Source organism: Erinaceus europaeus, chromosome 1, assembly GCF_950295315.1.
Source record: "Erinaceus europaeus chromosome 1, mEriEur2.1, whole genome shotgun sequence".
Lineage (NCBI taxonomy): Eukaryota > Metazoa > Chordata > Mammalia > Eulipotyphla > Erinaceidae > Erinaceus > Erinaceus europaeus.
In genome coordinates, this window is record NC_080162.1 from 141,009,190 (window position 1) to 141,022,397 (window position 13,208).

Sequence of the window (13,208 nt, forward strand, 5' to 3'; positions counted from 1 at the left end):
AAATAAATACTAAATCACTAATAAAAAATAAGTATAAAAACATAAAGAACTTGCTTAGATTTGGGGTTTTTTGCTTGTTTGTTTTGTAATAACGTTATATATAGGTTGGACCAGTTGAATGAGGACAGAAAGCACAAAGGTACCAGGGATCCACTGTATTCCATTTCTCCGAATGGCATCCTTTAATTGATTTATTGTTGGATAGAGAGAAATTGAGAGGGGAACTGGAGGTAGAGAGGGAGAAAGACACCTTGACCACTCGTGAAGGTGGAGACCAGGGGCTTGAACCCGGGTCCTTAAGCACTGTAATTGAGCGCTTAACTAGGTGCGCCAATCCCTGGTCCCCAGTTATTTCAGTGGGAGGTAAAATGGTGATTTTTTTTTCTTCCTTTCTAATTCTGTCATGTTTGGGGTTGGACCACACAGGAATTGTCTGGGCGCCGGTGAAGCCCAGAACAACTTGGGCGGAGGAGAAAACCGAGTGCAGGTGCTAAAGACGGTGCCAGTGAACTTGTCTCTGAATCCAGACCCCCTGGAGCCCCCCAAGCGGGAGCAGTACAGCACTGTGGCTGTGCCCGGGGTCACCGTGGTGAAAGCCGAGGACTTCACACCTGTCTTCATGAGTCCGCAGGTGCACTACCGCGCAGGTGGGGACGAGCAGCGCCTGGTCATCCTGGAACAGACCCCGTATGGGGTGTCCCCCATGCCCGCCCCCAGCACCTACCCCAAGGACGATCAGCGCAGCACCCCCGACAGCACCTACAGCGAGGGTTTCAAGGAAGGCACGGCCGAGGTGAGTCCTGCACCTGCCACCTGGCAGCCCAATCCCCAGACCCCATGCATCCTTTCAGCAATTTTCTGTTGATGTGAACTAAGGGACTTCAACTGATTAAGGCTTGGTTGTGTTTGCTTTTGTTTTTAGCTGATTTAAGCGATTTAGAAGAAATAGATCAAAGTGGGACGGTATGAAGTACCGAGGGCATTGGACTTAAAAGCATGAGGGCCTGTGTTTGATCCCTGGCATCACATATGCCAGAGTGACACCTCCCTTACCCCTCCTTTAATGAGTAAACAAATCATCAAAAATGAAACAAAAAACTGAGCTACTGGGAGGCAGTGAACATGTCCATTTAGGGAAGGAAGAAGAAGAAAAAAGCAAGGAGAAGGAAAAGGAGAAAGAGAAGAAGGGAAGGAGGAAAAAGAAGGGGAAGAGGAAGAAGAAGAAAGAAAGAAGGAAAGGGAGAAAGAAAGAGAAACAGATCACACAATTTAATAGTCAGAAAATGTATGTATTTGTCCATAGGCATCATGAATTAGGCTCATGACCAAGAGTAGACCCCAAGATATATATATATATATATATATTTAATCATGGTGTAGGAATAGGGGAATTTTAAAGGCTGAGGCAGGAAGATGGTCCAAATAAGTCTTGAAACCCTTGGGATTGGTCCTATGTCTATCCATGTGTTTCTGACTAGTGGGAAAGTCTTTAGATAGAAGGCTGCAGTGTGTGTGTGTGTGTGTGTGTGTGTGTGTGTGTGTTGTTTGTGACTCAGTCAAGTTGCCTAGCTTTAACCTAGAAATGTCAATGAATTGGGTTTTCTTTTAAAATTAAAAAAAAATTTATGTTATTGGATAGAAACACAGAAATTGAGAGAGGAGGGAAGATAGAGAGGGAAAGAGACAGAAAGATAGCTGCAGCCCTGCTTTACCACTCTTGAAGCTTCCCCCCTGCAGGTGGGGACCAGGGACTTGAACCCAGGTCCTTGTATACCATATTGTGTGTGCTCAAGTGGGTGTGTCACCACCTGGCCTCGAATTGGGTTTTCTTTTAAGAATATGTTTTTGCCTACCTTCCTTTAGATTTATTTATTCATTTATTTTTACTACCTTTATTTACTAGATAGAGACAGCCAGGATCCAGAGTAAGGGGAAAATAGGGAGGGAGAGAGACGGAGAGACACCTGCAACCCTGCTTCACTACTTGTGAAGTCCCATCCCCCCCCGCAGGTGGGAACCAGGGGCTTGAACCCGGGTCCTTATGCTTTGTAACATGTGTGCTCAACCAGGTGTGCCACCACCCCACCCTTAGATTTATTGATTTATTAACATGAGAGGGAGAGAGGGAGGGAAGGAGAGAGGGAAAGAGGGAGAGAGGGAGGGAGGAAGGGGGAAGGAGACGGGGAGAGAGAGCAGAGGAGAGAGTGAGGGAGGGAAGGAGAGAGGGAGAGGGAGAGAGAGAGAGAGAGAGAGAGAGAGAGAGAGAAAGAGAGAGAGATCCACAACATGCCTGGAACTGACTTGGGAGCTTTATGATTTTAAGTCCAAGCTCTAGTCACTGTGCCACTTCCCAGATCACTGAGTCTTTCTCCATAAATAGGTTCTAATTATTTATGTGTCTATGTGTGTGGAGGAATTTCTTCTCTTTTCTTTTTCAGTTGATGAGTTTCTGTGTTTTAGTTTCAAGTCTTTTTTTTTTAAATATTTATTTATTTTCCCTTTTGTTGCCCTGTTGTTTTATTGTTGTAGTTATTATTGTTGGTTGTTATTGGATAGGACAGAGAGAAATGGAGAGAAGAGGGGAAGACAGAGAGGGGGAGAGAAAGATAGACACCTGCAGACCTTCTTCTCCATCTGTGAAGGGACTGCCCTTCAGGTGGGGAGCCAGGGGCTCGAACCGGGATTCTTAGGCTGGTCCTTGCATTTTGTGCCACCTGCGCTTAACCTGCTGGGCTACCACCCAATTCCCTTAGTTTCAAGTCTTAAGTAGTTATGAGGAATGAGGAGGTGTGTAGGAGGGAAATTCCTTATTTTTAAAGTTTTCATCTTGACCTCTTCTGGCTTGTGAGATTCTGAATGATAGCTACAAATGTTGTGAGTCCACTCTTTTAACTTATTAGTTAGCTGATGAACTGATTACCGACTCAGGGTCTTTATCATGTGCAGCATCACTGCTACAAGCTGCCCCTACATTTGGATAGAAAGATGAAGTGAGGGAGTCGGGCGGTAGCGCAGCAGGTTAAGCACACACGGCGCAAAACGCAAGGACCGGTAAGGATCGTGGTTTGAGCCCCGTCTCCCCACCTGCAGAGGAGTCGCTTTCACAGGCGGTAAAGCAGGTCTACAGGTGTCTTTCTCTCTCTCTCCCTCTTTGTCTTACCCTCCTTTCTCCATTTCTCTCTGTCCTATGCAACAACGATGACAGCAATAACAACAATAATAACTACAACAACAGTAAAAAACAAGAGCAACAAAAGGGAAATTAAGTTAAATAAATAAATAGATAAATATAAGATGAAGAGAGAGGGGGAGACAACACACTGATTTCAGTTTCTCCCAGTACCACAATGTCTCCCACATGGTGCAGGGATCAGACTTGGTCCAGCATGGAACAATATGTCCCCTACCTGCTAAGCTAGCTCTCTGGCCCCGTTTCCCCCCACCACCACTTTAATTGCCACTAGGGTTATCACTTGGGTCTCAGTGCCAGCACTATGAATCCACTGTTCCCAGTGCCCCCATTTTTTCTATTTATTTTCTTCCTAATTTTTTTTACTAGATGGGATAGAGAAAAATTAAGAAAAGATGGAGAGATAGAGAGAAGGAGAAAGAAAGATAGACAACTGCAGCTTTGCTTCGTCACCCATAGTGTCCTCCCTGCTGGTGGGGAGCAGGAGCTTGAACTTGGGTTCCTGACCTTGGTAATAGGTGTGCTTAACCGGATGCATCTGGCCCTGTGTAGTTTCATTTTTATTTGTTTTTAAACCCTGCTCAGCTCTGGCTTATTGCAGTGTTGAGAATTGAACCTGGGACTTTAAAGCCTCAGGCATGAGGTCTTCTTGTATAACCATTATGTTTATTTATCTTTCTTATATTAAATTGTAAATATTGTTTAAATAACATGAATATAAGCCCCAATTCAACTATACTCTTAAGTCTAGTAGTTATTTTAACTATATCCTTTGGATGGCAACAGTATTCAGTCTTGATGCAGTGCATGGCATCATCTTTCTCATATCGTTTGTGCTGTTGATGTACTGCTCATGTAGTCTTGGTAGATAGGGGAGTGGCTCATCTGGGGCCCCGGCAGTGGCACACCCTGTAAGTGCACATAGTACTAAGCTCAAAGACCCATGCAAGGTTCTGGGTTTGAGCTCCCGATCTTCACAAACTTTATTTTATTTGATAGAACAGAGAGAAATTGAGATGGAGAGGAGATAAGAGGGGACATAGAGAGAGACAAAGAGACACCTACAGCACTGTTTTACACCTGGTGAAACTTTCTCCCTGCAGGTGGGGGTTGGGGGCTCAAACCTGGGTCCTTATGCATTGTAAAAAATGCACTTAACCAAGTTCACCACCACTCGGCCCCTCTCTCCCTCTCTATCTCCTCTCCTCTCTCAATTTCTCTCTGTCCTGTCCAATAAAATTGAGAAAAATATTTAAAATGGCCTCTAAAAGCAGTGGATTCAGTAGTTGGGCGGTAGCGCAGCAGGTTAAGCACACTTGGTGCAAAGTGCAAGGACCAGCGTAAGGATCCCGGTTCAAGCCCCCAGCTCCCCACCTGCAGGGGGTTAGCTTCACAGGTGGTGAAGCAGGTCTGCAGGTGTCTGTCTTTCTCTCCCTCTCTGTCTTCCCCTCCTCTCTCCATTTCTCTCTGTCCTATCCAAACACGACTACAACAATAAAATAATAAGGTCAACAAAAGAGAATAAATAATTGTTAAAAAATATTTTTAAAAAGCGGTGGATTCATAGTGCCAGCACTGAGCCCCAGCAAGAAGCCTGGAGGCAATAAAAAAAATAAAAAGAGAAAGAAAGGAAGAAAGAAATCAAGTAAGAAAGGGGGCACTCTCAAATAATTTTTATGTATCCAAGTATACTGTAGGTTGTATTCATATGGAAACAACTGTCCTATAATCCATTTCCCCCCACTAAAATAGCTTGGGAAAAGAAAAAAAAAGTCATTGGCGTGTTGTTGTATCAGTTGGTGAGCAAGGACCAGCTCCTTGTGGCATAGGTAGGAACTAGGGTAGCCAGGTGGTGCCAACTGCCTGCTGCTTGTTTCTGTCCAGTGTCTGCCGAATCCTGTGAAATTAGAGGTGGGAGCAACTTAAGAAGTTCCTCACGTTCTTAGACTTTGCTATCTTTTTAGCAAAGTGTTCTATGTACTTGTTTTCTGAAAATTGTATTAAAATAACCAGCTTAGCTATATTGCAATTAAGAAATTAAAACAAAAGCCCGAGCAGGGGATCTTGTGAAGTCTTCGGGATTATTGAATATTTGATTTGCCCTACAGCTCTCAGGTGTGTTTTTGTAGGAAAAGCAAACCTCTCGCTTGGGAATGTGAAGCACATGCTCTTTCATTGAAGAGTTGCCACTGATGTTTTCCTCAAGTGTAGAAATATTCCATTAGTCACCAGAGTCCATGGATGTGGTCCAATGTCAACTGAATCATCATGCTATCTGGGGGATGTGTTATCTGTTGTGTTTGCGTTGTAGATAAAGAGGCCTGTGAAAGGAAGCTATTGTCTATTGGGCTTCATTTTTTGGAGATGGATGAAAAAGCAACATACCAAAAAACTAAGTGTGTTGATTATTCCCACTGGATTTGGCATATTTGGAATACTTGAGTTGCTTTCCCAGTCTGGAGAGTCAATGCTTACCTGTATATATGGACAAATTTGCATTCAAAGTTGTCTTTGTTAATTCTACTTGACCATGTGTTGTGGATAACAAGGAAGACCTTGGAAATGTATCTCCTCTATTTCAGTGTTTCTTCACTAAGCAGCCCTTTCATCATAGCTTTCTTCCCATTGCAAACTTTTATACTTCCTAATAACTAGACTCTGAATAAATACCTTTGCATACATTAGCCCCATGCAACAGAACTTTATTTTGCAATAAATCCTATTCTTTTTTTTTTTCTGTCTGTGCTCTTCACAAGGCTCTCTACTAGCCATGCATATCAGGCTGATAACATCTGAAGTGTGCCTTGTGGATTGAGAACTGTATATTTACTTTATTTACCTCAAATAAACTTCACAACATGTGGCTTATAGCTACTGTGCAAGTCTAAACTGTTATTTATTTATTTTTTTAATATCTTTTAAAAAATTTATTGAATACAGAGATGAATCAAGAAGGAAGGGGGAGATAGGGAAGCAAGAGGAAGACAGACACTTTCAGCACTGCTTCACTGCTCAAGAAGCTTCCCTGAGTGTGTGAGAGAGCCAAGGGTTTGAACCTGGGTCCTTGTACATTATAACAGGTGTGCTCCATTGGGTCTGCCACAACCTGGCTCCCTGGGCTAAACTTTTAGATCCTCTGTTTATAATCAGGTTAGGTGTATGTGCTGGGCTCTATATTGCATATCACATTTATGCATCTTTTTTTTTTTAAGTTTCTTCTCTCTCTCTCTCTCTTATTGAATAGAGACAGAGAAATTGAGAGATAGAGAGGGGTGGGGGATGTAGAGAGGGAGAGAGACAGAGAGATACCCACAGCTCTGCTTCACTACTCATGAAGCTTTCCCCCTGCAGTTGGGGACCAAGGGCTCGAATCTGGATCCTTGTGCATTATAACATGTCCACTCAACCAGGTGTGCCACTACCTGACCCTGAGTAACCCTTTCTTACTGGAAACCTTTGAATTACTGGTCAGATAAAATGAGAGGCAGGACAGTTTTTCCTAGAGACTCTTGACAAAGTCATAGCAGAAAGTTACAGGTTTGTGCGATCATCTAAGTAGTCTATTATTAATAATCAATTTTATTCACTTTAGAACCCAGAGTTAGAACTTTAATGCAGTTACTTTTGAAAAATATCTAAAACATAACCAAGTACTTCCCACTTAACATATACAGCACAAAATGTCTCAAGACCCTAACTTCTCTTATTTATTTTTTGTTTTTTTAAAACAATTTTATTAGTGACTTAATATTGATCCACAAAATTATAAGATAACAGAGATGTAATTCCTCACCATTCCTACCACCTGAGTTCTGTATCCCGATTCCCTCTATTGGAGATTGCAGTTATTCTTCCAAGGTCATAGATATGGGTTGACTATTATTTCAATAACTATGTGTCTATATTTTTATATATTTGCCCTTTTTTTCCTCATGGTCCCATCTTCTTTTTCTTTGTAAGTCACACCTACACCTATTACTACTTCCAAATATCCTTCCATTTTTCCTCTTCTCTCTCTGAAGACCCTAACTTCTTTATCTGCAATGCTGAGACCTAAGAGTTTTCCAAAATTTACTCTTATAGTATTATGATAGTAAAGGTCTCAGAGAAGGATGCTGAATAGAATCAGTTGAGTATGGTATGATGTAATATACCTGTGTAATGAGCTGACTATGTACTGGAACTATTCTGAGTACTTTATTAATACATTTGATCCTTTTAATCACTATCAATAGTATAATGCTAAGCCTTGACTTCAGGTAGTCTTGCTCCTAAAACTGTGCTCCTAGCCACTTTTCCTCTGCTGTCTCATGCGATAGTGTTCTATAAGCTCAGAATTTATAACTTTGGGAATAAACACTGAAGATAATAAAAATCAAAGAGTTATTTCATATACTGAAAACAATATTTCCACTAATACCTTTAACACTTGAGCAACACCTGTGGGTATGTGGATGGGATACAAATCACACACGCTTTTTCTGCTGCTTGTACTTCTCCATGTAAAAGTAATGTGTGCATTCTGTGCACAAGGTGTACATATTTTCATTACAGTGAAAAATGTAATAAGCAATCAGATGGCGGCACACCTGGTTGAGTACACATTATAATGTACAAGGATTCAAGCCCCTGGTTCCCACCTGCAGGGGAAAAGCTTCATGAGTGGTGAAGCAGGGCTGCAGGTGTCTTTCTGTCTCTCTCCCTCTCTGCCTCCTCCTCCCTTCTTAACGTCTCTCTCTCTCTTTCTCTATTCAATAATAAATAAACAAAAATATTTTTTTAAAAAGAAAAATGTTATAATACAAAAGGTGGATTTATTTCTAAAGGGGAGGCAAAGCAGTTTGGATATATATTTCATATTATTGGCATAGTCACTCATCTATTTTCTTCCATCTTTCTGATTTGTGAACCTTGCAGAAATTTCGGAGTGCTTCAGTTGGGGCTGAGGAATACATGTATGACCAGACAGCAAGGTAAGTTAGATGAAAACACTTTGGAAACTGATGTTCTGATAAGACTTTAAGTGTTCCTCTAAGTTACACTTTGAAAAGATTTTTTTTCCTGTGCATAGTTTTATGGAGCAGTCTAATGTCCTCTGCCTTTAATTATTTTCATTTGTAACAAAGAATTCTTCAATTATTGTTTTTGGTCTTAACCCATTTTCTGAAACCTGTACCCTCTTTGTTCACCTTTGTCTTGATACCCTGTCTGAAGTGCTCCTTACTACTCTTGAGCCCACTCACTACCTAATGTGTGCACAATGAAACTATTATTTCCTCTCTTCTATCTTATGCTTTCTCTTTTTTCCCCTCCTTTTCACATCTGACCGTCTGCTTTTGTTTCTTTTCTTTTCTTTCCTTCTTTTTTTTTAATTGGATAGAGAAAAACAGAGAGGGAAAAGAAGACAGAGAAGGAAAGAGACAGAGACACCTGAAGCCTTGCTTCACCTCTTGTGAAGCTTCCTCCCTGCAAGTGTGGACCAGGGACTTGAACCCAGGTCCTTGTGCACTGTAGTGTATGTGTACCACTGCCTGGCCCCCGTTTTCTGTTTTTTTTTCTTATCACCACTAATAGTTCTCCTTGCTGCGACCCATGCTCAAGGGTTGTATAGGGGTTTGTCAGCTTTCTGATTCACTTTGAATGCTTTGAAAATTCTGAACATCCTATGCTCCTCCTGGTCTTGCTCCTTCCAATTCATTCTTGCTCCTGTTGTACTGAATGATTGCAGTATAACTGACTTCGCTGCCTGTCTTTATTTTCCCTTGCACTCTACATGGCACAGACCCAGACCCGAGCTCAAATGCGTGTCTGTGCATTTCATGTATTATAATGAGATGGGGAGTGATGATTAGCTGGATTACTCTCCTTACAAGGGGCGCATGAATTTAAGAGGAGACACAAGTGGTGAGAGATTGCAGTACTGAGAGGACTATGGGCCTGAGTGAGTGGGACTGGACTGGACTGGTGGGGAGGGCATAGGGGACATAGCAGTACAGAAGGTGTAATTTGAGCTGGATCTTGAAGGATTAGCAGCAGAATTTTTCCAGCACAAGAGAGGAGATGAAAAACTGAGGAGCCAGGTGTTCAAAGACTTTGGTCTTGGTCATGCTTGATTTAAAGGCAGAAAAGCATGGCAAGAAAATGAATTTCTTTCCTTTTCATTTTTGTTTTATCTTTATTATTTTTTCACCACTCCCGTCACCAAAGGTCTGTATCCCCATCCCCCACATCCATAGATAACCACTATAGCTCTCTCATAATACTGAAAATAAGTTGATATTTTGCTTTTTGTTTTCACATTTGTATATTCAGTTCTCTATGTTCTGCATATGAGTAAAACCACTCTGGAGTTGTCCTTCTCCTTACTTGCTTCACTGAGCATCATCTTCTCCAGTTCCATCCACTTTATCCCAAAGGACACACATCCTTAAACAAATACAAATGGACATGCCATATGACCCATAAATTCCACTAGGCATATACCCAAAAGATATGAACACACTGATATGAAGGGACCTATGTATCTCTATGTTTATAGCAGCTTTATTCACAATAGCAAAAACTGGTAAAAAAAAATACCCTTTGACAGATGCCTGGATAAAAAAGTTATGGGGCATATGCTCAACAGAGTACTATGCAGCAATAAAAATGGATGATACTGTGTCCTTTGGAAAAATGAATTTCTTTCCCATTTTATATAAGTTACCAGGGGGCCAGGTGGTAGTAGTGCAGTGGGTTAAGCGCACCCCTCCTTCTTTAAATCTTTTTGCACCTCAGGCAAGTTGCTAGCTACTGATCTGGGCTATTCCTCAGGTTTTGTCCAGATCTGAAATTTTATGACATAATAGCTATATTGAAAATGCTCTCTCTCCACCAACAAAATGATAGTGTAATTGATTCTGTGTTGAATGATTGGAATTATTTTTATTCTGCATATATTGTGAAATTTGCTTAACCTTAGTTTTTTTTTTTAATCATGTAAGAAAATTACTGTTCTGCCCTTCACATTTTTTCTTAAAATAAAATTTTCTTTTTTAGAAATTGGACATTGAAGAGATTTTTAACTTAGAAAGCAAGAGATTCCCTATAATCTTGTAAATGAGCCATTTTAAAAAGACAAACTGAACATACTTCTTGCACCAGTCTTTGAAAGACTATGAAATTCATGAGTTAATAAAGCAGATAAGCTTACTAAAGAGAGACTGATGACTTGGAAAATGCACAAAACAGTTATTACTAGATCATCAATGTGTATCACCCTGAAGTACAGCATAATAAATATTTCTGAATCCACATGTAAAGTACAATGACTGTGGTTTTTACTAGGGTTGTTTATTTTACATAATTGCTTTACTCTTCAAAATGGAGAAAGTCAGATTTTTTTTTTTTTTTTTTTTGCTTCCAGAGTTGTTGCCAGGGCTCAGTGACAATACTATGAATCTACTGCTCGTGGTGACCATTGTTTTCCATTATATTATATAGGACAGAGAGAAATTGAGAGAAGAGGTGAAGACAGAGAGGGAGAGAGGGGTCTGGGTGGGGTACACCTGGCTGAGTGCACATGTTACAGTACACAAGGACCCAAGTCCAAGCCCCCAGTCCCCACCTACAGGGGGAAGGCTTTGCAAGTGTCTCTCTTTCTCTCTCTCTCTTTCTCTCTACCTCCCCCTATCTTCTCAGTTTCTGGCTGTCTCTAGCCAATAAACAAATATAAGAAAAATAAATGAAATAAAAACTTTAAAAAAAAGGGAGAAGGAGAGAGGGAGATACCTGAAGGCCTACTTCACTGCTGTGACATGTCCCTGCTACAGATCGGGAGCCAAAGGCTGGAACCTGGGTCCCTGTGCTTTGTATGATGTGAGTTTAACTAGATGCACCCGGCCCCTAAAGTCAGTGTTTTTGTATTGGAGACAAAATAGTATTATAAAAATTTCAAGGAAATTATTTAGATTAGAAATCTGCAAACATTTTCTTTGATGGACTATGTAGTAAGTATGTTTGAGTTGAAGCACTAAGTAACTGGATTCAGCTATTCAGTCTTGCTGTTTTCATGCTAAAGTAGCCTCAGAAATGCCACCAATAAAGAAGCAGATCAGTACCAGTAAAACTTTATTTGCAAAAACAGGCGGTAGACTAAATTGGACCTGAGCACTATTTTTGCAAACTACTGAGAGCAGGTAGGTCCATACTGCCAGCCTGTTACTACTTCTGGGGTAAAAACAAAACAAAAAAAAACATGTTTTTGTATTTCACTCCTGCAAAGGCATACCTGCCAATGTCCATGTCCAGTGAAGAGCAATTATAGAAGCCAGAACTCCCACCTTCTGCACAACAAAATAATGTTGGTCCGTGCTCCCAGAGGTGGAGAAATGATAGGGGAAGATGACCAGAGGGCTGTGAACTTTAACTCCATCAGGACTAGGAGAGGGAAGAGGAAAAAGGAAGAGACATTTGAATGTAGTAACAGGTATATGTGTGACATAGAAAGAAAGAGAAGACAGGACAATGGGAAAAAGTACATACAAATACATACAATACAAATATAGGGGAAATACATACAAATATAGACAGATAGTTATAGAAATAATAGTCAGCCCATATCTGTGATCTTGGGAGAACTGTTGTAGCTTCCAGTGGAGGGAATAGGGACACAACGTTGGTTACAATCTTGTAAATCAACATTAAATCACTAATAAAAAATAGAACATTAAAAAAATAAAAACATGGGTTTTCACAGTTTGAAATATTTTCAAATGGGATGTACTATAGCTTCTTGGCAAGATTAAAAGTTAGGTTTTCTGGGAGAAAAGGGAAAAATTCTTCTTCAAGCATTTCTAGTCACTAAGTGAGACCTGACTGTGTCTTCTGGTACGTCTTGGCACAAATGGTCAGGCATATCCTAGACTTTCCCCTTGCAAAACCACCTGCTTTGTGAGCCACTGCTGGAAATGTTGTATCCATTGGTCCCAGGTGACCTTTGATCTGGTCTCATCACTTTGGCTGTATGCTGCGTTTTGTCTCTAACATAGAGTACATATTGGTTAATATTTATAGGAAAGGCTACAGATGCATAATTGATCAGGACAGCAGAATTATCTAAATTAGCCAATCTGACCTCTTTTTGCTCTCTTTTCACAGTGGGACATTTCAGTACACCCTGGAAGCCACCAAATCGCTCCGTCAGAAGCAGGGGGAAGGCCCCATGACCTACCTCAACAAAGGACAGTTCTATGCCATCACACTTAGTGAGACTGGGGACAACAAGTGCTTCCGGCATCCAATCAGCAAAGTTAGGGTACGGACCTCGATTCTCAATAAGGCAAATGGTGCTCAGAGGGACAGCAGTGCTCCCTCACAGTTCATTTTATTTTATTAGTGATTAAATAATGATGAACAGGATTGTAAGATAACAGGGGTACAATTCCATACAGTTCCCACTACCAGGGTTCTGTGTCCCATCTCTTCCACTGGAAGCTTCCCTATTCTTTTTATTTTTATTTATTTTTTATTTATCTTTTTTATTTTTTATTTATAAAAAGGAAATACTGACAAAACCATAGGATAAGAGAGGTACAGCTACACACATTTCCCATCACCAGAACTCCATATCCCATTCTCTCCCTTGATAGCTTTCCTATTCTTTAACCCTCTGGGAGTATGGGCCCAAGGTCATTGTGGAATGCAGAAGGTGGAAGTTCTGGTTTCTGTATTTTTAATGTTTAAAATTTTTTATTGTGAGGATTAATGGTTTATAGTCAACAATAAACTACAGCAACAACAAAATGAAATACGGTGGTTTGTACATGCATAACATTTCTCAGTTTTTCACATAATAATTCAACCCACTCTAGGTCCTCTGACATCATTTTCCAGGTCCTGAACCCTCCTTCCCACCCCAGAGTTCTTTACTTTAGTGCAATACACCAAACCCAATCTAAGTTCTACTTTGTGTTTTCTTATTTTTCAACTTCTATTTTCATTTATTATTGATTATTTAATAATAATCAATAAGCTTTTG

The 13,208-nt window shown here is 40.6% G+C and overlaps 1 protein-coding gene across 3 annotated transcripts in view; it reads left to right on the forward strand.

The window, feature by feature from the left end:
- GRHL2 (grainyhead like transcription factor 2) overlaps positions 1 to 13,208 on the forward strand; it is a 175,318-nt gene that overhangs the window by 75,824 nt on the left and 86,286 nt on the right. For all 3 annotated transcript variants that reach the window (XM_060196313.1, XM_060196323.1, XM_060196319.1), the window contains exons 4-6: positions 427 to 793; positions 8,108 to 8,163; positions 12,329 to 12,485. In XM_060196313.1, coding sequence (XP_060052296.1) covers positions 427 to 793; positions 8,108 to 8,163; positions 12,329 to 12,485 — 580 coding nt within the window. The remainder of the gene's footprint in view (positions 1 to 426; positions 794 to 8,107; positions 8,164 to 12,328; positions 12,486 to 13,208) is intronic.